General features: G+C 40.6%; 1 protein-coding gene across 1 annotated transcript in view; it reads left to right on the forward strand.

The window, feature by feature from the left end:
* Window positions 1–21142, forward strand: part of MYO16 (myosin XVI) — a 404938-nt gene that overhangs the window by 266578 nt on the left and 117218 nt on the right. The window contains exons 23-26 of the mRNA XM_065896022.1: window positions 3355–3430; window positions 8077–8252; window positions 10974–11054; window positions 11327–11532. Of these exons, the coding sequence (XP_065752094.1) occupies window positions 3355–3430; window positions 8077–8252; window positions 10974–11054; window positions 11327–11532 (539 nt within the window). The remainder of the gene's footprint in view (window positions 1–3354; window positions 3431–8076; window positions 8253–10973; window positions 11055–11326; window positions 11533–21142) is intronic.

Here is a 21142-nt window from a genome sequence, read left to right on the forward strand (position 1 = left end):
ACTTGATTCCAGATTTGGGACCAGGAAAAAAAAACATGATATGGAACCATGTGTTAGCATTCCACTCATGCCAAGTTTATGTAACACGTAGTCGTTAGCATTATTGTATTAATTAGGATAAAATAAGCTATCTTGGGGGTAATGTCTAATACTTCTGTTGAGCTGTCAACTCAAATCCTGTCAGTACTGTAATCACCCATGTCTTAGGAATAGGCTCAGAAGCTCTTAAACTTGGAACGCCTTTGCAGAATGTTAATTTAACACATAAAGAAAGACTCAAAGAGCTAAAGCAGTTTTCCCATTGTCACAAAATAATTAAGCTCACCTGCTTCAAGACTTACTAATTTCATATGAAGTAAAAAGTTTTGCCCAATGCCATGCTTCCTACAAGCGTCAAACTGCCCTTCTTGAGTGTTTGCACTTGTATGGATCTTGTTAAGTATCTTTTCCACGTAACTTCTCCAGCTGGTGTCTCCAACAGGGAGGTTTTGAACTTTAGTTTTAATGGGAGACCTTTAGCTTTTTGTCTAACTATCCAAGTACAACCAGGACGCCATTCATGAGGACTTCCCAGAGCACATGATCTTGTGATAATGAAAGACTCGTCAACATAATCTTAAATAAAAAGGGGCAGCACGGATGTTATGCTATATGTGGTCACAACGTAACGAAACCTTTTTGTTCATTTCACCAAATATTAAATGAATCTGCCCAGTGGACAGAGCATTTTGCTTGTTGCTACAGAGACAGAGCTGAGCAATCCATGGTCACTCCCTCAAGGTACAGCAGGAAGGCCCATCACAAAGCAAGGCGTGACAGGAGCAAAGACAGGCAAGGAATGTATTTAGAAAAAATCAGGTAGTCCAACTGTGTGTGTGTGTGTGTGTGTGTGTGTGTGTGTGTGTGTGTGTTTACTTCAGAATCATCAGATGCCCATGAAAAGAAGAGGCTAGAATTATAGATTGGAACCATACAGAGGAGGACCCTACACTGCAGGCTCAGCTCTGGGACATTAAATAACTTGCCAGAGTCCATATGGGTGCAGAGCAGCTTAGCTGGGTGTCTGTGGTCTCTGGGCACTGCTGTCTCTAATACAGGAAGGCATGTAGAAGCCAAACTCCAGGTCAAGGTTTCTCAACCCCAATCCGATGGTCATTGGGGGCCAGATACTTCTTCACTGTGGAGCTGTCCGGGGCACTGTGGGATACTTGTAGCATCCCTGTCCTTCCAACCCTTCAGTTGTGACAAACGCAAAAGCCTCCAGGCGCTGAAAGTGTCACCATCATCCCTGGTTGAGAACCACTGCTCTAGATGATGTAAAAATCGTTTATATTCAACAATGTGTAATATGTAACATGATATATAGCTTACATTTTAATATTGGCAAGCCATGTTCTGGCCTAGGGGCAAACTGGATAATTAGATAATGATTGAGAAGTATCTTAAAGTTGTTTAGTTGTTCGCCTCTTAGCTCAAGCAGTCTTCTGATCCAAATTCATGTTGGAAAATCTGGGAATCTGGAGGGTATCTTGGGATTTCTGTGCTGTTTAGGCTCTTGTGACAGCAAAGAATAAAATCTCAGCAAGGCTTTATTGTAAGGATGACACAGTTAGGCATTGGAACTTGAAAACCCGCTAGGAACCAGGACTCACTGGGGGTCATCTGGCCTTTTTCTAGCTTCCTCTCACTGGCCACTCAGCCTCTTTCTCATGGATTCTTTCTGTCTAGTTCCATCTTGCTGCCAATGAGACAATCTCCTCTGGGCCATCCAGTTAAAATTCCCCAAGGAGTCGGGTGACTATCACCTTCACTGGTCTAACCACCCACACTCCCTCATGGTGATGCAGAACAAAGAGACATCATTGACCAGCTGCCCTCCTTGGGGTCAGTCCTGGTCTACCCGGGGTAAAGGACAGCCTGTGACACCCAACCGTGGCGAAGCAGCAGCAGCTGTTGAACCTGATGAGCCCTGTGGCTGATGTGACCCTCAGGACCCCGCTTGGGAGCTCACACTTGGCTGAGGCTGAGAGAGACAATAAAACCACGTCTCTCTTCAAAAATCAAGTCTCCCAGGCCAGATGGGAATACCAGCAAAACCAGACAATAAAGTCATTTAAATATGTTCGTAAGTAAACTGTGACAGAAAAAAAAAAAAACTGTTCTTTGAATAATCCAGAATTAATTGTTTCCTGAGTTTTCTTTGTTTTAAGGACTTCACATTTTATTCACTGCTTAAATGATCCAAAGGAGCGCTTTTCTTTTTTACTGAAGTATAGTTAATTTACAGTGTGTTAGTTTCAAGTGTACAGCAAAGTGATTCAGTTACACATACATACATATATATGTACATATCTGTTCAATATCTATTCTTTTTCAGATTCTTTTCCATTATAGGTTATTACAAGATATTGAGTATAGTTTTCTGTGCTCTACAGTAGGTCCTTGTTGTTTAGTATTTTCTATATAGTAGTGTGTATCTGTTAATCCCAAAGTCCTGATTTATCTCTTCCCCGCCCCCAACCCCGCTCTCCACTTCGGTGACCATAAGTTTGTTTTCTACATCTGTGAGTCTATTTCTTTTGTAAATAAGTTCATTTGCTATCATTTTTTTAGATTCCACATATAAGTGACATCATATAATATTTTTCTCTCTCTGACTTACTTCACTCAGTATGATCATGTCTAGGTTCATCCATGTTGCTGCAAATGGCACTATTTAATTCGTTTTTATGGCTGAGTAGTATTCCATTGTGTGTGTATATATATATATATATATATATATATATATATATATATATATATATATATATATACTGCATCGTTTTTATCCATTCATCTGTCAGTGGACATTCAGGTTGCTTCCATATCTTGACTCTTGTAAATAGTGCTGCTGTGAACATTGCATGTATCTTTTGGAATTAGAGTTTTCTCTGGATATATGCCCAGGAGTGGGATTGCAGTATCATACGGTAGCTCTATTTTAAGTTTTTTAATAAAGACCGCGCTCCATTTCTCAAACTGACGCCTCATTTCCTTCCCTCCCAAGGTGTCATGAAGTCTTCCTACTTGGTTTAGAGAGTTTTCTGAGCAGGTGAGGGTTTTTCAGAATAAACAGGCTATGATGGCTGTGAGTCAGCACCCCTTTCTCCTAAACTCACGATTGGAGGAGGGCTCCAGCAATCAGAGCCTGGGAATGGGAGCTTTGAACTTGCCTGTAGCGAGAACTCTAAGACCTGAAGACACTGCTCTTATGAATAATTTAAAGCTGCCGCTGAGTCAAGTTATTCTTTAAAGGAAATTACTTTCGTGGTCATGTTTAACCATTAGTAATTATGCCACTTTCTTTTATTATAGGTAATGTATGAAATTGTTGGAGCAATTGAAAAAAATAAAGACTCCCTTTCACAGAATCTTCTATTTGTAATGAAAAGTAAGTGTTCCCCGTACGGTTAAAATGCCACACATTCTTTATGTCTCTGTCTCTGAACATGGTCCTATAAAACATGCCACAAGCTAAGGATAATTGAACTATCTTTCGTGTTCTAATGCCCAGAATAATAAGGAATGGAGCTTGCCATGCTACACACTGGTTATAATTTAATTTAGAGTCTAGTAGAAACCATAATTTAACTAAGCTTTTAGCAGATAGAAATATAAAACACCTTTACCGGTTTGGCGTGTGAATATAAAGGAGCTCTTGTGTGAAGACTGACGAAGATGCGTATGGCTTCCACGGTTATTTAGGCTACAGCAGGGTGAATTTCATTACTTAAGATGACTCTGGAGCACATCTAAGGGTGGTATTTTATTCTTGTGTACCTTCAGCTATAAAAAACTAATGCTTACAAAGTAAAATGAGGGTACAAATTGATATATACATACACACATGCATATATGTATATATCCATATAAATTTATAGGTGACATCTGCTTAGTGAACCTTAGTACTTTATATACATATCTCTATACATATATCTATAATTCTATACTATATGTAAAATGATGTACTGGGTTTATATGTGGTATAATTATATATATATCTGTATTTACGTATAGATCTATAAATTTACATATATGTATAGTTCTATCTCCTCTAGTAATTATTTTCTTAATAGCGGTTCTGCAGTGATTCACATTTTCTTAATAACCTCTTCAACGAATTAAAATGTATCATCTTTGGGCTTTAAGTTGCTCTAAGTGAGATGGAGCCATTTATCATTCCTGGGAAAAGAAGCATATCATAGCCTTTCATGAAATAGTTGAATGCCTTTGAGCTGGAAATAAGACATCCATATCACTTCCGGCTGGAGGAATATATTTGCCTTAAATCAAATAGTAGAGTTGCAGTACATTGTTTTGCATGGGGAATGACTCTGCTTGCCCCCCAGAATGTATGGTTATTGAGTTCTCTTAAAGGCTGAGACTAATGATAAAAACATGGACTTGGAATAATACTGTGTAAAAAGAAAGAAGTGAGATAGTTGACCTTGATTATCACTGGAAATATCTTCCTTCTAGTTTTTAAATATTTGGACTTTCATTCATAACATACTTAAAATTTTATAACGTACATAAAGTCCATGTATTTTATGAAGAACTAACACAGCATGTTTTCAAAGTTGGCACTAGGCCTACTTTTTTTTGTATTTCATGGTGACGGAATATGTATTTAGAAAGAAAACATGATGGCTTCAGGTATTGCAATTCTGCTTATCTTAACAGAGTCCCTATATCTTAAAGTCATTCTTTTGTGTATGCTTGCTAACAAGTGCCAAGAGAAAACAGGCATATCTTATTTTATTCTAAATATTTTAGACTATACATACATCTGAGCAAGACGACAAAATTTGCAACGTGCCCTTATGTGTTCATATAAGAGGTGCAAAGCATTTTCTGCAGAGGGCTAGAGAGTAAATATTTCAGGCTTTGCGAGCCGTAAGTTCACTGCTGCAACTACTCAACTCTGCTGTGATAATGAGGAAGCAAGCGTAGACAATACAGATGGATGTGGCTGTATTTCAATAAAACTTTATTTACAGAAACAGGCAATGGGCCGGATTTGGCCCACAGGCCACGGTTGCTCACCCGTTCTATCCCACAAGCAAAGATGCATGGTTGTGATAGTATTTTATGAATCTATGGAATGTTTTGACACTGCAAATAGTTATTAAAAGCAAGTGTAATTTATAGATAATAGTAATAATTCCTGTCTCCAGGCATCTTGCTAAGTACTCTGCATACAGCATCTGATTCAATTCTCATATTATCCAAAAGCTCCCAGGTGTGGAAGGAGGCAGGGTCTGTGGCAGGATCCCTACAAATCCAGCTGTGTCTGTGACACCCCTGACCAGTGCAGACAGGGAGCAGGGTGGCACAGCTCACACAGACAGTGCCCTCGTTGATGCCCAAGATGGGAAATCAAGTCCACTTGACTCAGAAGGAAGTAGGTACAGTCCAGACTCTTAAGTCTACTTATAAGTAGAGGAGATTTTACTATTTATTGTCAGTGATGCTGTTGGCATTTCTGCAGACCTGCTCATAGACTGTGGGCACCTCAGTTAGCTCAGCCCGTTTTACGGGCAGAAAGGCGCCCAGTGCATTGTGTCTAGAGCCCAGAGAGGGGTGCTTCCCATTGCAGTGTGTATACAGGGTGACATGAAGAAAAATGCCTGCAGCAAGTGACTCCTAGAAATAGGGAAGGGAGGCCACAGCTGTCTCTTCGCTAGGGACTTCCTTCTCAGGCTCTAGGTGGCAACACGATGGCCGAATCTCTCTTTTCGATGTGCCGAGGAACCTGCTCTCACTTCCCACTGGCTCAGCTTATGGGCCGGGCTCTACTGTTAGGGGTGAGGCCTGATGGCACCTCCATCGTAGGGGGATGCTACCCCTGCTTTACCTTCAGGCAGCCTGGGTGTGTGATCCAGAGAAAGGACAGAAACAGATCACTTACATGTTTCGGTTCATAATTATGTCTAGTGTTTATAGACGTGGTAAAGCCTTTTTCCGCAGTTATGGGAGTACCAAGTTGCACTGTTTATCTGTGGTTCCATCCATCCACAGACCAGCTAGAAATATAAATAATATTTTTTATTAAGTTACATAGGCCATGGTATTCTATGTTTATTGTTTCACTGTTTTTAAATGATTTCAAACTTAAAGTCACAAAATTAGTACGAGGAACTCCCGGTGTGCTCTTTTCCCAGATTGACTTTTTTCATTTCCTTTCTCCTTTTCTCTCTCACTCTCTCCTTCCTTCCATCTCCGTGTGTGCATGCACGTGTATGTACGCACGCTCTCTGAGCCACTGGAGAATGGCCAAAAGTGTCTTTGTGTCTAAATACTTTGGTCCCTATCCTAAGACCAAGGACATGACCGTAGATATCCTCAGCACATTATCAGACTATTAAACATGGATATGATGCCAATATCTAATTCAGAGTTTATGTAACACTTTACCAATTATCCCACTAATGTCTTTCATAATCATTTTTCTCCCAATTCAGGACCATTTGCTGAGTTTACTTGCCATTTCTTGTCAGTCTTCTTTAAGCTGGGACATTTCCTCAGCTTTCCTTTTTCTTCATGACATTAATATTTTAAGAAGTGGAAGCCCAGTTTGGTCATTATTTTGATACTAAAATTGCCCAAGACTTGGCCAGTGAGAACCCCTCCAAGCTAGTTCCTATGTCCTTTTGACAGGTTCTCATGTCTTTTGGGGTACTTTCTTACCTTCTGGCTTTCCAAAGTGTTCTAGGATCTTCTACCTTGCCTCAGATCCAGAACTGGCCACTTATCCAAGAAGACTTGATTTATTTTAGAAGTGAATGGTGTTAAGAAACACTAAGAAATGGGGGCAGGGTGAACTCATTGCTACTGGCGTGTCATTGCTTTTAGATCCTTTCAGAACTAGAAAATTTAAGATATAGGCATAGATTTTACATATATATGTGTGTGTGTATATATAGATATAGATAGATAGATCGCAGTATATTATTGTGATACCTATAATTTCCAGCCAACACCACAGGGCTCCTTTTTGCCTTCCTGTAATCCATAATTGTATCTCCCTTCTCTGACCCTCCTCCTAGCTCCCTATTTGTTTATTCATATAACGACTTTTCACTCAAGGCACTGCTAATAAATATATTAGCTGGGCAAACAAAATAATCTGAGTGCAGAAATGGTGGAAACTAAACCACTTTGCTCTCGAACGCTGCCAGCTGTCCGATGGGCCAAGACTGCTCCTGAATGATTTATGCATGTTACATCACACTTTAATCTTGCGGGAATCCACGGAGTAGGTACTCGGGTGGTTATTTCACAGAAAAGGAAATTACGACTTAAAAACTGTCTACGTACAGATAGAATTAACCCAAGAAACATGCCCTCTAGATCCTTAACTGTCACAGACACGGTTTTCACTTTGCTATTCAAATGTGTCCAGCCATTCACGAGCCCATTTCTCCCTGAGGTGTCAAGAAAGACATATGGACCCAGAATTACCAGAATTTTTATAACCTAACAGCTAATATATCAACTTGCTTTCACCTTTCCAGCTTAACTGGATCAGAAAAAGAGGCACTTTTCTCCCTAACAGCTGAGACAGCCGAATGAGACAGGGGCTCCCCAGTGTCTGCATTCCACCGGGAGAGAGGTTCTTCCTGGGGACGTGTGTCCCCAGCAGTTATTTTCCTGGAATGGAGAGCTGCTGACCAAGACCATTTCATGACTTGGTCAAGTGCACTGAGGCCCCTTAGGTCTGAGCAGGTCCGATCCGGTTCTGGCTGTGAGGAGAGCAGTAAGAGCCACTCAGTTCAAGAGCAAGGGATTCAGGGCTCAGGTGGGGGACGGGAGAGCATGGGATCTGGACCAAGGGCAAAAAAGGTCAAAATTCATCAAACAGCCTGATGAGTAGTGGGGAAAATGAAAAAGAGGCAAAAGGAAAGGTAGACTCCTAAATTCCCTCCCCACTCAGAATGTTTCAGTGGTTAGAACGCTCGGATGACGTGTGAGCTTAATGCTTGCATGGATTACGATTTTAATGCCGCTTACAATATTCATTTATTTATTTCCTAGCTAGTGAAAATGTCATGATCAGTCATTTGTTCCAGTCGAAACTGTCACCAACAGGAGCCCTCGTACCTTCCTCTCCTTCTTTTAAATTCAGAGGACATAAATCTGCCTGGCTCAGTAAGAAAATGACAGCTTCTTCAATGATTGGAGAAAACAGGAATTATCTAGAACTTAGTAAGGTAGGAGTTTTTACGATTCGTGTCTGGTTGTTTTGAAGTCTGCCTATTAGCTCATTTGCTTCTTCTTTTAAAGAAAAACAAGCACAATCCTCAATGCTAATGGAAATAAATGGATATTTTAATTGAAAAAATTAAAGGAAAGACTGCTTACCTAAAGTACAACCCTCTGAGAGAGGACAGTTACAAGAAAGTGCAGTGGAGTGAAAATTTGGTAGCAAATAGAGTATCGGTCATTTTATCTGTTGTCTGTGCAGCATCCTTTTTACATCTCATCTCTGTGACTGTCTTTTTGATGAATGGGAGGTAACTTCAGGGACAGTAGGATTAAAGGGAGTAAACTTAGCTGCCTTATTCTCTTGATATTAATCACTTCAGAGGCTTTAGGTCTCTAAACAATAAATTGTAGTTTCTCATATAGACAGTGTATTTTTCAGGTCCTAGAGTGTTTTCACTGTGTTTTGCAGATTTTTAATTTATTTCAGCATTATACTAATTTTTTATTGGGGTATAGTTGCTTTACCATGTTGTGTTAGTTTCTGGTGTACAACGAAGTGAACCAGCTGTATGTATACATAGATCCCCTCCCTCTTAGACCTCCCTCCCCTACCATCCCACCCCTCTAGGTCACCACAGAGCACCGAGCTGAGCCCTGTGCTGTACCGCAGGTCCCCAGTAGCTATCTGTTTTACACATGGTGGTGTATTTATGTCAAACCTAATCTCCCAGTTCATCCCACCCCACCCCCGCTGCCCTGTGTCCACACGTCCATTCTCTACGTCTGTGTCTGTATTCCTGCCCTGCAAACAGTTTCATCTGTGCCATTTAACGGGTATTTGTCCCACACCAGAGTGGTTGTACTTACAACCTAAAGATTCTGACGATTTGTAAAATAGAACAAAAAATGCAGTGAAGAGTTGTTTCAAACCGAAATGTTTTAAGTTTATGAATTCAGTGCCCAGCTGTAGCCCAGTTTGTTTTGCTTGCCTTTATAAAAACTCTTAAAAAATGAGAAATAGGGTTGGGAAGGTGTCCAGGACAATCAATCTTAGAAATTCAGTCATTGTAGCTTGCTGAATTGCATTTTAAATTACCAATTAAAATAAAAGCATAATTAAAGTCAACTGTATTATAGAAGAATGGCAGAAATGTGTGTAGCGTATTAGAAGTGTGTGTGTGTGTGTGTGTTTGTGTGTGCTCCTGAGTGTGTGTGTATGTGTTTAGCCATTAGACCCTAGATTTAAGGGTCCTTTGATATAGTTGTTCCAGAACTGGACCATCACAGGAATTCAATCTCACTGCATATAAAATGGCATCTTTTACATAAAAAGGACAAAGTGTTCCCCTTGTAAAAGCTCCATCTCTATTCCTGGTGGTTTCGCTGAAACTTCTGGCCTTTCCTTTCTCAGTCACCCTGGAAACCATGAGCAAGAAATCGCCACACACCTCCAAACTGTAATTTTTAACCTTAATTATTAAACATTACCAGGCATAGATGCCATTAGTCTTTTCCCTGAAGGACTGCAAAAGCGAGATAATTCACAGCAGTTCCTCCACCCGGAAAGGGAAATTGAGTGTTCAGTTTCAAGGGATGAAGATTTATTTATTATGATTTTTCCTTAAGTGTTCCATTCCTCTCTTCCCTCCGAGGATCCTCACCCCTGCACACCCATCCCTGTGACCAGCAGGGTAGCCATCTACCCACCCTTCAGCTGAGCATCACGTTCGGCTTTGTGTTTGTAGAAAACAAGTTGATCTTAGACCAGTCGCTTCGTTTTCCATTCCCTTGTCAGTTACAATTGATCTTTTCAGCTTGATACTTCATCTCGACGGAAGGAAGTGAGCTGTTGCCATGATAGCAATAGCACCATATTGACAAGGATGTTTCATCAAATTTTTTGTTCTATCGAGACCTTTTATTTTAAGATAAATGACTTTGGATCGATAGATCTGTTGGTCTCAGTCTGTATGATTTCGTGAAATGTAATAGTACATTAGTGGCTGAGGTTTCTTTTAACCCCTGGTGGGATTTAATTAATTACTTTCTGCCCTTTCGTTCTTCACCCACTGGCTTCGTTTTCACTGACTTCTTTTATCTGCATTATCGTTTAATCTTTGCTGCGTATGAATTATTTTCTCTTAAGAGCTAGATATAACTACTTAGCGAAGAAAACAGTCTACTGTCATTTTTCACAGGCAAGTAATTTACTAACCCCTTTTAGTCATTAAAAAAAAGAAAAAGAAAAGGAAGAGAAAGAAAAAATGAGTAGTTAAAAATGAGTAGTTAAACTCACGGAACAAACCAGTGATTGTTAAAACATCAAATCTTTGTAACGTAAAATATAAATTGTATCCTTTTACCGCAGAGTAAGCTACATTTCATGATAAACATGCAGTTAGTAACACAATCAGGATACCAGGGGGAGTTTACTGTACCACTAAGCAAGTCAACATCTGTCTATTCTCAAATGAAAGTAGATGCAAGTTCGTGACGGCCATGGACTTGAAAGGCTACAGAAATGGTTACTTTCCATGTAGTTGCCCATTTTTCTAGCTCGTGGTACCATTACCGAAAATCATTTGGCACTGATTTTTATAGTCTGTTTTAAATCTGCATCTGCCTGTAAGTGAGTTTATATGAATCAGAGGGTTAATTTTTTCCCCCTCTAAACTGGAATTTAGTAAAATAAACCCGCTCACCCTTTCCTTTTGTTTTCATTACAGTTATTAAAAAAGAAAGGAAATTCTACATTTCTTCAAAGACTAGAACGGGGAGGCCCGGCCACCATTGCATCGCAACTCAGGGTTAGTGAAGTTTTCAGATTTCAAAAACTGCCATTTTGATTATATCAACTGTAGAGGGTTTACATGGAATTCTCCTCCATTTTCAGCACTTAAGGACCTTCAAAAAAGCATGCACACACACACACACACACACACACACACACGCAAAGCAAGTGAATGCATAATAAATAAGAATCATGGATTGAAGATAAAGATTTTTATTTAAAAATTGCTTTACCTTGTCAGTCGGTGCCCTCTTTGGGGAATCAGTTGTGCTTTACTTCTCTCCTTAGAAAACTCTGACGGATATTACTGGAAAACTTCAGAAGTGCACGCCACACTTTATTCATTGCATCAAGCCCAATAACTCGAGGCTGCCAGATACTTTTGATCATTTTTACGTGTCTGCTCAGCTGCAATACATTGGGGTCCTGGAGATGGTGAAGATCATCAGACACGGATACCCTGTCCGCCTTTCCTTCTCGGATTTCCTGTCAAGGTAGGTTTTGCTCTCGTGTCCACTGTTCCCAGGACCATGTTGATAATATTGTAGCGTGGATCTTCTGTTTTCTTTTCTGGCATTTCTTTTATTATTCATATTCTTTTACCCTGAGTAGACAAAATACTGTGGGAAGCAATGAAATACACTGACAAAGCTTATATAAAAAGTTACTGGGCTTCCCTGGTGGCGCAGTGGTTGAGGGTCCGCCTGCCGATGCAGGGGACGCGGGTTCGTGCCCCGGTCCGGGAAGATCCCACATGCCGCGGAGTGGCTGGGCCTGTGAGTCATGGCCGCTGAGCCTGCGCGTCTGGAGCCTGTGCTCCGCGACGGGAGGGGCCACGATAGTGAGAGGCCCGCGTATCTCAAAAAAAGTTACTAAACTTTACTGCAGACCCGATAGCTTGGAAACAATTTTCGTGTTCCCTTAAATTTAGGTTTCCTCGGATTTAAACATTTATAAAATTGTTGCTTATAATATTGACATAAAAATTATAATTTAATATAAGAAACTAAGTATGTGATTATTTTCCCCTTTTATACGTATGAACAAATTTTTTTTAGGTCAAGTGTTGGCAAACTGCGTTCATGGGCAAATCCAGCCCACTACCTATTTTTTGTAAATAAAATTTTATTGGAATACAGGCAGTGAAAATAATGAGGAAATCTGTTTTCAGGCAATCAAACAATAAAAGGGAGGATGAGCAAAAGGGAAACAAGAAAGTATTTGGTAATCTTACATAAAAACATGAAATTTAAAAATAACATTGACATAGAGTAATATCAATATTACAAGTATAAAATCTAGCATTTATGGTTAAAAACTAACTGTACAAATAATATGGAGAGATCTGTTTGGCAAACTATTCACCTAAAAAAAAGAGATTTTAAGATCTTGTTGACCAGAAGTTCCATTTGAGCCACTGGTTTGAAGAAGCTGCTAAATTCCGGCAAAGCAATCAACGAAAAAACTTAAATCACCAAGTTGGAAATAATCAGGACAAAGGGTACAATATTTAAAGTGTGACTAAAATTCGATGTTTAATTTGTATCACATTTGTTTTTCCAGAGGATAGGAGTAGCATCTGTTTATTGTGTATTTTGGTAAATTTCACCAAGACACAAATAAGAAAATAAACATCGTAGGAGCCATTCATTCTCAAAGAGCTGATAGACTATTCAGAAGGGAGGAGATAAAATCCACCACATTTCAGGATAAAGTATCTGGAGAATGAATACGTTTAACCTGCAGAGTGTATCGTGTAGATAGACAAGATAATTGTGTTTAAAAACTGCTAATTTGTGAGCTACTAGACACACTGTCTACTATTTATGGGGAAAAACTGCAAAGTTGGGCATTACACGGGGATACATTAAGAATTAATATGTGCTGAATATAAGAATTAATTTGTGCTTTTGTTGGGTAGGGATGGTGGTGTCACATCACTGCTTATTGTACATTAAGAGGTATCTGGTAGGGACAGCTCTGACCTGCCTCTTTCTGTTCCCTCAGTGGACGTCCATTTATAGTCTCCAGAAATGTTTGGTCTGTTAATGAGTATATATTTCTCACACTTTACAGTTTAAGTATTAAAAGTCAGCCTTCCCACCCCTTTAAGTCCAAGTGGTCTTCGAATCAATGAGTTTAAAACCTGCCCATAAACAAATTTAAAGTAATAGATTCCCGCATTTACCCCCAGACCTTCTGAATGACAGTCAACAGAGAGTGGGGTCCAAGGACCCCCTGGTTTGTCTGATAGGGAGGGGTGTGGTGCTGTTATTGCTGGCATCATACGGTCTCAGAGGGTCACCAGCCTTGATAAACTGTAGTTCACTCAGCAGCACTGACTCCCTTCCCAAGCCGTGCTGAGAATCATGGTTCTGCAACGTTAGTGTCCATCATAGGCTTGTTAAAATACAGATTCCTGGGCGGCAGCCCCAGAGTTCCTGGTTCGGTAGGTCTAGGTGAGGTCCGTGAATCAGCATTTTTAGCGAGTTCCCAGGTGATACTGTTGTTGCTTGGTGTGTGGACAACCTTTTGAGAACTACTGCCCTAGAACATCTACTCCCTTGGGGATTACATCTTTGTTTGGTTTTGTTTTTCCCCAGACAAGGGTTGGAAGTAGGTGAATGCCTTGATAAGCAAAGGGAACTTGTCGGGGATGCAAAATCTCAGGCGTTTACTGATTTACTGAATTAAAATCTGCAAATCTGTTGAGATTTCCAAGTGATCCGGATGCAGTTTCAGAAGCACCGTGAGTGGATTCCTGCACTGGATATTAAATAGGATTAATCTCACCCTATGAATACTTTTTAAAGTGCATTCAATGCATTTTCTGTTGTTTATTTTGTTAGAATGTCTTCGACTCGTGGAATCAAAGAAGCTTGGCATTAAAGTGTCCCTCAGAGTTTCTCTGGTATAATCTTTAGTAGCTGCATGGATCTTCCTTACAGCTACTCCAACAGGCAGTCACTTGAATTGTCCTATTTTCCCAGAAAAGGGTGGAGAACATGGCTGTGTGTGTACGTGTGTGTGTACATGTATGTACATGTGTGTACATGGTCCCAATATTATATATCATAATAATTAGAAAATCATTTTACCTTTGTTATTTGTATTTGTCTAGTTTGACATATATACATACATACCTACCAGAATTTCTTATCTCTATTACAATAGTGTACGCAGTGATTATCTTTTAAAATTAAGTACGGTCTTCCATGTATATGCATTTCTTGCTTTACTCTGACTTCTAGGCAGAGGCCATGTCTTATTCAGTCACAATACCTGTGTGTTTTGGGTTTTGGTCAATGTTTTAGGAATGAAGCTGGCATTGGGGATTAATAGCTCTTCGGTGTAAAGTAATGTTTCTCCATAACAGAGACGATAGCTGCACTATGTGTGTTGAAAAGAATAGTGGGGATGGGAAATGATACTTCGTGGTAAATCTCTGCTTTTCTTTAACCAGCCCCTTACGTAAAAGGAGATGTGATTTCAATTTATCATCTTTATTTGTAATTGCACATTGGTAGAAATGGGATTATTAATGTACTTCAGGGGGAATTTGTCACGTCTCTCTTACATAAAGGACGCCTATCTGGAATATTATCACAAAAACACTGATCTGTAGAGAGATTATCAGCTTCTACAGAACTTGAATAAAACACAATCCACACATTGTCACATCAACAGTAACGTATTTATTCAGAAAGCTCATCAGAACCTTGAAATCCCCCCAGGCAATCAAGCTTCGTTGTATAAACAAAGCCTCGAGGTTCAATTTAATAGTTTTTGGTTGCCAAAATATCAGATAACACTTCCTATGTAAAACATTTCTTTTCTGTTTGTATCACCTTGTCTTAACTGTTAGAGAATAAAAACCAATCAAACAAATTACTTTGTTTAGTTTACAAAGAGGAATATGGTTACCACAAAAATGCTGGACAAAGAGGAAAAATATGTCCAGTTTTGAAAGCAGCACCTACTCATCTCAACAGCATTTATCGCTTCTGAAACCCAACATGACAGTAAATGTGGATAATGGGCAGTTCTGCGGAATCTGTAGGTGGACGTGATGGTATTGCAAATTCGCTTTCTGGTATCCTGGCTTTAATAACTGTCCATCATTCTGAGTCTTCCTAATCAAAACCGGAGAATTGTGTTTGTCGAGAAATCCTATTTTGATTAAATGAGAAGCATGCTTGTTGAATTTTTTCCCTAATAGCATCAACAGTTTCTGAATGGGGTAGTAAAAATGCAAGTTCCTATCTCCATGGCAAGAAACCTCACAAGTTTGGGTATATGAGGAAGAAGGAAAGGAGCAATAGAAGTAAATTATTATGTGCAAATCATGATACATAATTGGATCACCTATTGCTGTGGACTGAATTGTTCCCTCCACAAAAGCTCATACATTGAAGCTGTACCCCCCAATGTGACTGTATTTGGAGATGGGTTCTATAAAGAGGTAATTAAGGTTAAGTGAGGTCCTAAGGGTGGGGTCCTGATCCAATAGGATTGGTGTCCTTATAAGAAAAGTCATCAGAGAGCATGTCCTTCTTCTCTGTTATCTGAGGATGCAGTGGAAAGGCAGCTGTCTGCAAGCCAGGAGACCTTGGTAGAAACTAACTGCCCCACACCTTGATCCTGGACTTCCCAGCCTCCAGGACTGTGAGAAAATAAACTTCTGTTGTTTAACCCGCCAGGTCCGTGGGATTTTGTTATGGCAGCCTGAGCTGGCTGCGAATACCTGTGTTCGTAGGTGTGTGTTGATATGGTCTCAATAGGTAGCATAGCTGGACAAGTTATGCTGGGAAGTTTTTGGGACTTTGTTCGTATTATGTGCTACTCTTGGCGCTAATGGGAAGAAGTCTAGTTTACATGCACGTATCATGTGATTTAAAAAACTTGTGTCTTTGTTCATGGAATCATATTCTTTCTATCTCTTTCTCTATTTACTCAATGGCATTTACTTGATATTTAAGATTCACTCAAGCATCCTCTCTGTTGAAAAGTCATTTATAAAATCCCAAATTGGTTTGTGTCTCTTCTCTAAGCTTCAAAAAGGCCTTAAGTATTTTACTTATTATTTGCTCACTGGAAATACTCATTTATGTGAATATTTAACCACTTAACCACTAGAGCAGAGGTTGGCAAACTATAGCCACCAGATCAGATCTGGCCTGCCACCTACTTTTGTATGACCTGAGAGCTAAGAATATCTTCTACATTTTTCAACTGTCAAATTTTAAATGGTTCTATATATACCTACGTAATCTCCTCAAGTTTGCCTCTTGGCATACAAAGCTAAAATATTTACTCTCTGGCCCTCTACCGAAAACAAATTGCTACCCCTGTCCTAGACCATATGCTCCTTAGAGAAGGGCAGGTATTATTCCCTGTGCAGATGCTAACATAATGCCAACCAGCCATCATCCTTCTGGGTCCAAACTCTATGAAACTGAACAAAAAAGATCTGACGTCCTCTTCCATTTCAACAACTGTCTCTAATGTTGGATGGATTCTTCAGTTTGTGAGAATTTTTCTGATGGCACTGTAAAAGACAAACTCTCACCAATACAATCTGTAGACCATAAAATTCCAAGTCAGTGGCTTGCAAACAACGAAGGTTCCTTTCTCTTTTACATTATATTTGACTGTGTTTAGAAGTTGCACACCTAAGCTCGAATCAGCTCTGATTTGGGCCTCTTTTTCGTGGTGCACCCTGGGGTTCAGGAATAGCCCAGATCTAGGACATGCCCTTTCTGTGCTGGGGGAGAAGAGACGTGGCTGAGTGGCTGCTACAACTTGTGCTGAGATGCAGCATCTGTCACTCTCTTATATTCCATGGGTTAAAGGCAGTCACGTGGCCCAGGCCCACATCAGCGGAGTGGAGAAGCGTCTTATTCATGGGAAGTACCCCAGAGCACGTAACAAAGAGTAGGGGTATATACACTTCTGGCTCGGTTAGCAGTTGCCCCAAAACTTAGTGGCATAAAACAGCAATTTGTTATTTCTCCCAGTTCTGTGGGTTAACTGGGCTTAGTGGGGCACTTCTTGCTTGGGGTTTCTCCATCCATTGCAGCCATACAGCTAAAGAGGTTGGTGTCAGCTGGGCTGGATGGACAAGACGGCATCTTCATCCCTGTGTCTGGTGCCTGGCTGTTCCTTCACGTGGTCTCTCTCTCCAGCAGAATAATCTGGACTTCTTACCTGGCAGCTCATGGTTCCAAGGGACAAGGAAGGAAACTTGCAGTCCTCTTACAAGCTGGGCTGGGAACTAGCATGGGTCGAAGCAGTTGCAGACCAGCTGAGATATTTTCACTGGGAAGCAAGCAAGTGGCCAACTTTGGGACAGGCTACCACATCTTCTTGGAGGGTGAACATGCAAGTAATTGGGAATGATGCCTAAAGCTCCGCCTGTGTGCTCCGGCACCGAATCGAATCTCTGTAGCCAGAGTTTTGGGTGAAGTAGAAGAGAATAGCTTTATTGCTTTGTGAGGCAAAGAGGGACACAGCGGGCTTGTGCCCCTCAAAAACTGTGTGTCCCAACCTGGGAGGATTTGGTGAGGAGTTTTATAGCAATAGTCCAAGGGCGGGGTTGCTGGTAAGATGCAGGGTGTGTGCAGGGCCTGCATTCCTTTAATCTGGTCTCAGCTGATCTTCTGATGGGCTTGTGTGGTTCCTTTAATCCGGAATGAAGAATGCTAACATCTTCCATTTGTTGGGGGTTTTAGTTCTGTAAAGCACTCAAAGATATCATTATGTGTATCCCTTGAGGCGGAACCAGGACCCTGCCCCAAGCCTGCGCTATTGATTCCTGACTGCTCCCCACTTGTCTCTTCATCCCCTCCCTTCCCTGATTAGCAACTGTTTGAACCTCCCCCTTGGAACGCAGGGAAGGTCATGGAGGCCGAACAGAGAGGCTCCCGTGCCCAGGAGCCCCATAGGGTCTTGCTCGGTTTCAAGAACAACAAAAAAATTTCGATAGTCTTGCCTATACCCATGAATTGCTGTTATATCATCCTTCACCAGTAAGTGTATGTGCGTTTGGTGTGCTGAATACTGTAATACCAGAATTTTTGTTTTCCAAACTATAGAATTGAGGGAAAGAATAAAATGAGGCAATGATGATGAAACAGTTTTGAGGTGTCTTTAAAGGTAAGGTGCCATGCCTGGTACCTTGTATGGCACTGTACCACCGTTTTCAAAGCTTTCTTCAATACCCTGTATGCTTGTCACATTATAATTATCATGGCTTTTTAATGGTCATCCAAGCCTGTGCCAGATTTTAGTCCTTTGTGTCTCTACTCTTCTCAGGGTGCTAACCTTCTAAATGTTCGTCTTTTTTCCAGATTTAGAAGGGACATCTTTTGGAATCTAGCTGTGGGTCTTGGGTGGCAAGCGTGGAAGGGTCACATCATTCATCTGTGGACTTCTCTGTGGTTGGCAGGGGAGAGCAACACAGCATCACCAATGGGAGAGGTTGACCCTTTAATGAGGCGCCCTTATGTGGAAAAGACAGAAGGGCTTGTCCAATAAAAGCACCACAGGGACTGGTCTTATGCTTGGCAAGGTGAGGGCACATGATCTGTGTTTTGAGATTGTTACTGGATGAGATCCCTCGCAGAAATAGTATGAGTCACTTAGCTTGTTTAAATGACACAGTTGTCGCTGAAAGGGCAGGCTGTGAAAGAACATAGCCATGATGTTAAATTGGGGAGAGGGATGAAGGGACACACTTCAGCTGATTGGATTAAACTAATGGGCAGCGGCCGCCCAGCCCAGCAGAATCACAGCTACAGATCTGGGTTGGAATCATCGAAAAGTTTTCTTTGTTCCTTGGAAGTGATGTCAGTTACTGTCAATACATCTTTTTTTTTTTTTAATACATCTTTAATAGAAACGTGAGTTAATACGTTCGAGAGCTGTTAAATATTCTAATTCAACTGGCAAAGGATACATTTTCTTCTGGGTAATTTTGCCAAGTCTCAACGTATTCTTCCTGCTAAAACCACTCTGCAGGGTTGGCTGATTGTCTAAGGTTTAATGACATTTGGAAGGAAAGAGGGCCTGCTACTTTTCAATGAAATATAAAATAGGGAAGAGAAGTATAATAGATTCTCGAAGCTATTTCAATTTAAACATAATTAAGTATCTTTATTGGGAATTTGTTATACTGTTCAATGGATTAGGAATCATAAATTACCCCGTGATCCACTCCGGACATCTGAAAACTTTTTCTTTAAGAGACCAAGTAGTAACTATGGTAGGCTTACAGGCCACAAGGTCGCTGACTTATGTATACTCAACTCTGCCTCATGGCAGAAAGTAGCCATAGACAGCAGGTCAACGAACGGGTGAGGAGGGGTTCCAATAAACTTTGTTGGCAGGAACAGAGGTGGGTGCTTTTGACCCAGGGGTACCTAACCCTTTATCTAGTCCCACCCCTCCTCTTTCTGATAGATCTGGGGGACATTTCTCCATAGAAAACGGGACAGATAATGAAAGGTGACGATGTTTGCTTTCATACATGAATCGTTGGGCTTCCATCCTAATTCCTACTCTGATAAGCTGGACGGTCTGCCATGACAGCATTCATTCACTCATTCCTTCACCATTCACTTCTTCATTGTTATCCGTTCACTCTTACTTTATACTGGCATTTTGTGGAATCAAAATGCCATTATGCCTTTAATTTTTCAATTATAAGTTATGTCAGGGAAAACATAATCGCAAGATGATATTGCTTGTGGGGGCCAAACCAGTTTTAAATAATTACCTATAATTTGCTTGTTCCATGATTATAAATTATTTAATTCTGTTTATAGGGCAACAGTGTTACGTAGTGGGATCGTTAGTATATGATAGTTTTCATTCACGGTATCTAAATGATCCTCATAACTCAGGAGTCGACAGAGAGGCTCAGGTCATCATTAGGACTTTTGAGGGGACCTGATTCGTATCATTTTTCTTACCCAGTTCTTGACCAAAGTGAGAAGACAGAAATCATCAAAATGTCATCTTTCTTGCATGTAAAGTCTAGGATGAAGGACACTGCTTGGTGTGAGAGGCAAAGTGTATGCTAATAGAACCCCAGAATTAGGCAGAATTGCACACACACCCCCAATTATGGACAGTTTGGGCTCAGGTAGACCTCCCAATGAGGGATGCTGTTCAGGCAAGGCTTGGAGAAGAGAAGGAAGACAAGCATTCCATTGCAAGCAGTTTGTTCTCAAACAGCTGAGGATCCCCTGTTTTGTTTTGTTTTGTTTTTCTCTCCAGAATTACCAGTTAGATTAGTCAGTCACTTCGCCTTCCCTCATGGATTGTGAAGGATTAGAGAGTGACCCAGAGTGCGTCGTCCTACCTCCATGTCTAAGGAAACATCAGAAAAGATGAGGCACCGCCCTTGCCTAACCCTCTGCATTGTTTTGTGTTCTGAACCAGAGAACGCATCCAGGAAGCCTACAAATAACAAGGGGGGTGGTTCTACTCTTGGGGGGACGTCTTGAGTCTTTCAGAATATTCTCCCCCCATCTTCATGAGCACCCACTGCTTTCTGATGTATCGAAGCAATATAGACTTTTGTACCCAAAGATTCTGCAGTGGGCCAACAGTGCATTACTTGAATTGATTTCAAGGCCACTCTGTATTCAAGACTATAAATGAATTTTATTTCCCATCCCCAACCCGTCCTGACACATTGTCCAACAGAGCCCATCAGGGATTCTGCAACCAGAATAAATGAAAATATTAAAACAAAAGAGCAACTCAAATAATAAAATCCCAGTGGCCTAAATATTCCCAAATTTGACTATGAATCTTCTTCCGTTGTTAAATTCCCAGCGAGAAAAGAAAGTTCAAAGATTAATACGTCTTATAAATTCAAGTCCAGAGATACTCAGTTGCAAAGGAATTGAAATCCCAAACCTGATTATCTTGACTTTCTGAATTAAATGTCCAAAATTCCATATGCATATGAAATTACTATTTCAGAAGCATTCTTTCCATTTTTCTAACTTGGCTCAGACTTAGCTAAAAAGGTTCCATATGTCTTGGTGGAGCTGGGGACTCTTCAGTGTAACATTCTGAGCAGTTAGTCATTAT

The sequence above is a fragment of the Phocoena phocoena genome, chromosome 18 (genome assembly GCF_963924675.1).
Source record: "Phocoena phocoena chromosome 18, mPhoPho1.1, whole genome shotgun sequence".
NCBI classification, from domain to species: Eukaryota; Metazoa; Chordata; class Mammalia; order Artiodactyla; family Phocoenidae; genus Phocoena; species Phocoena phocoena.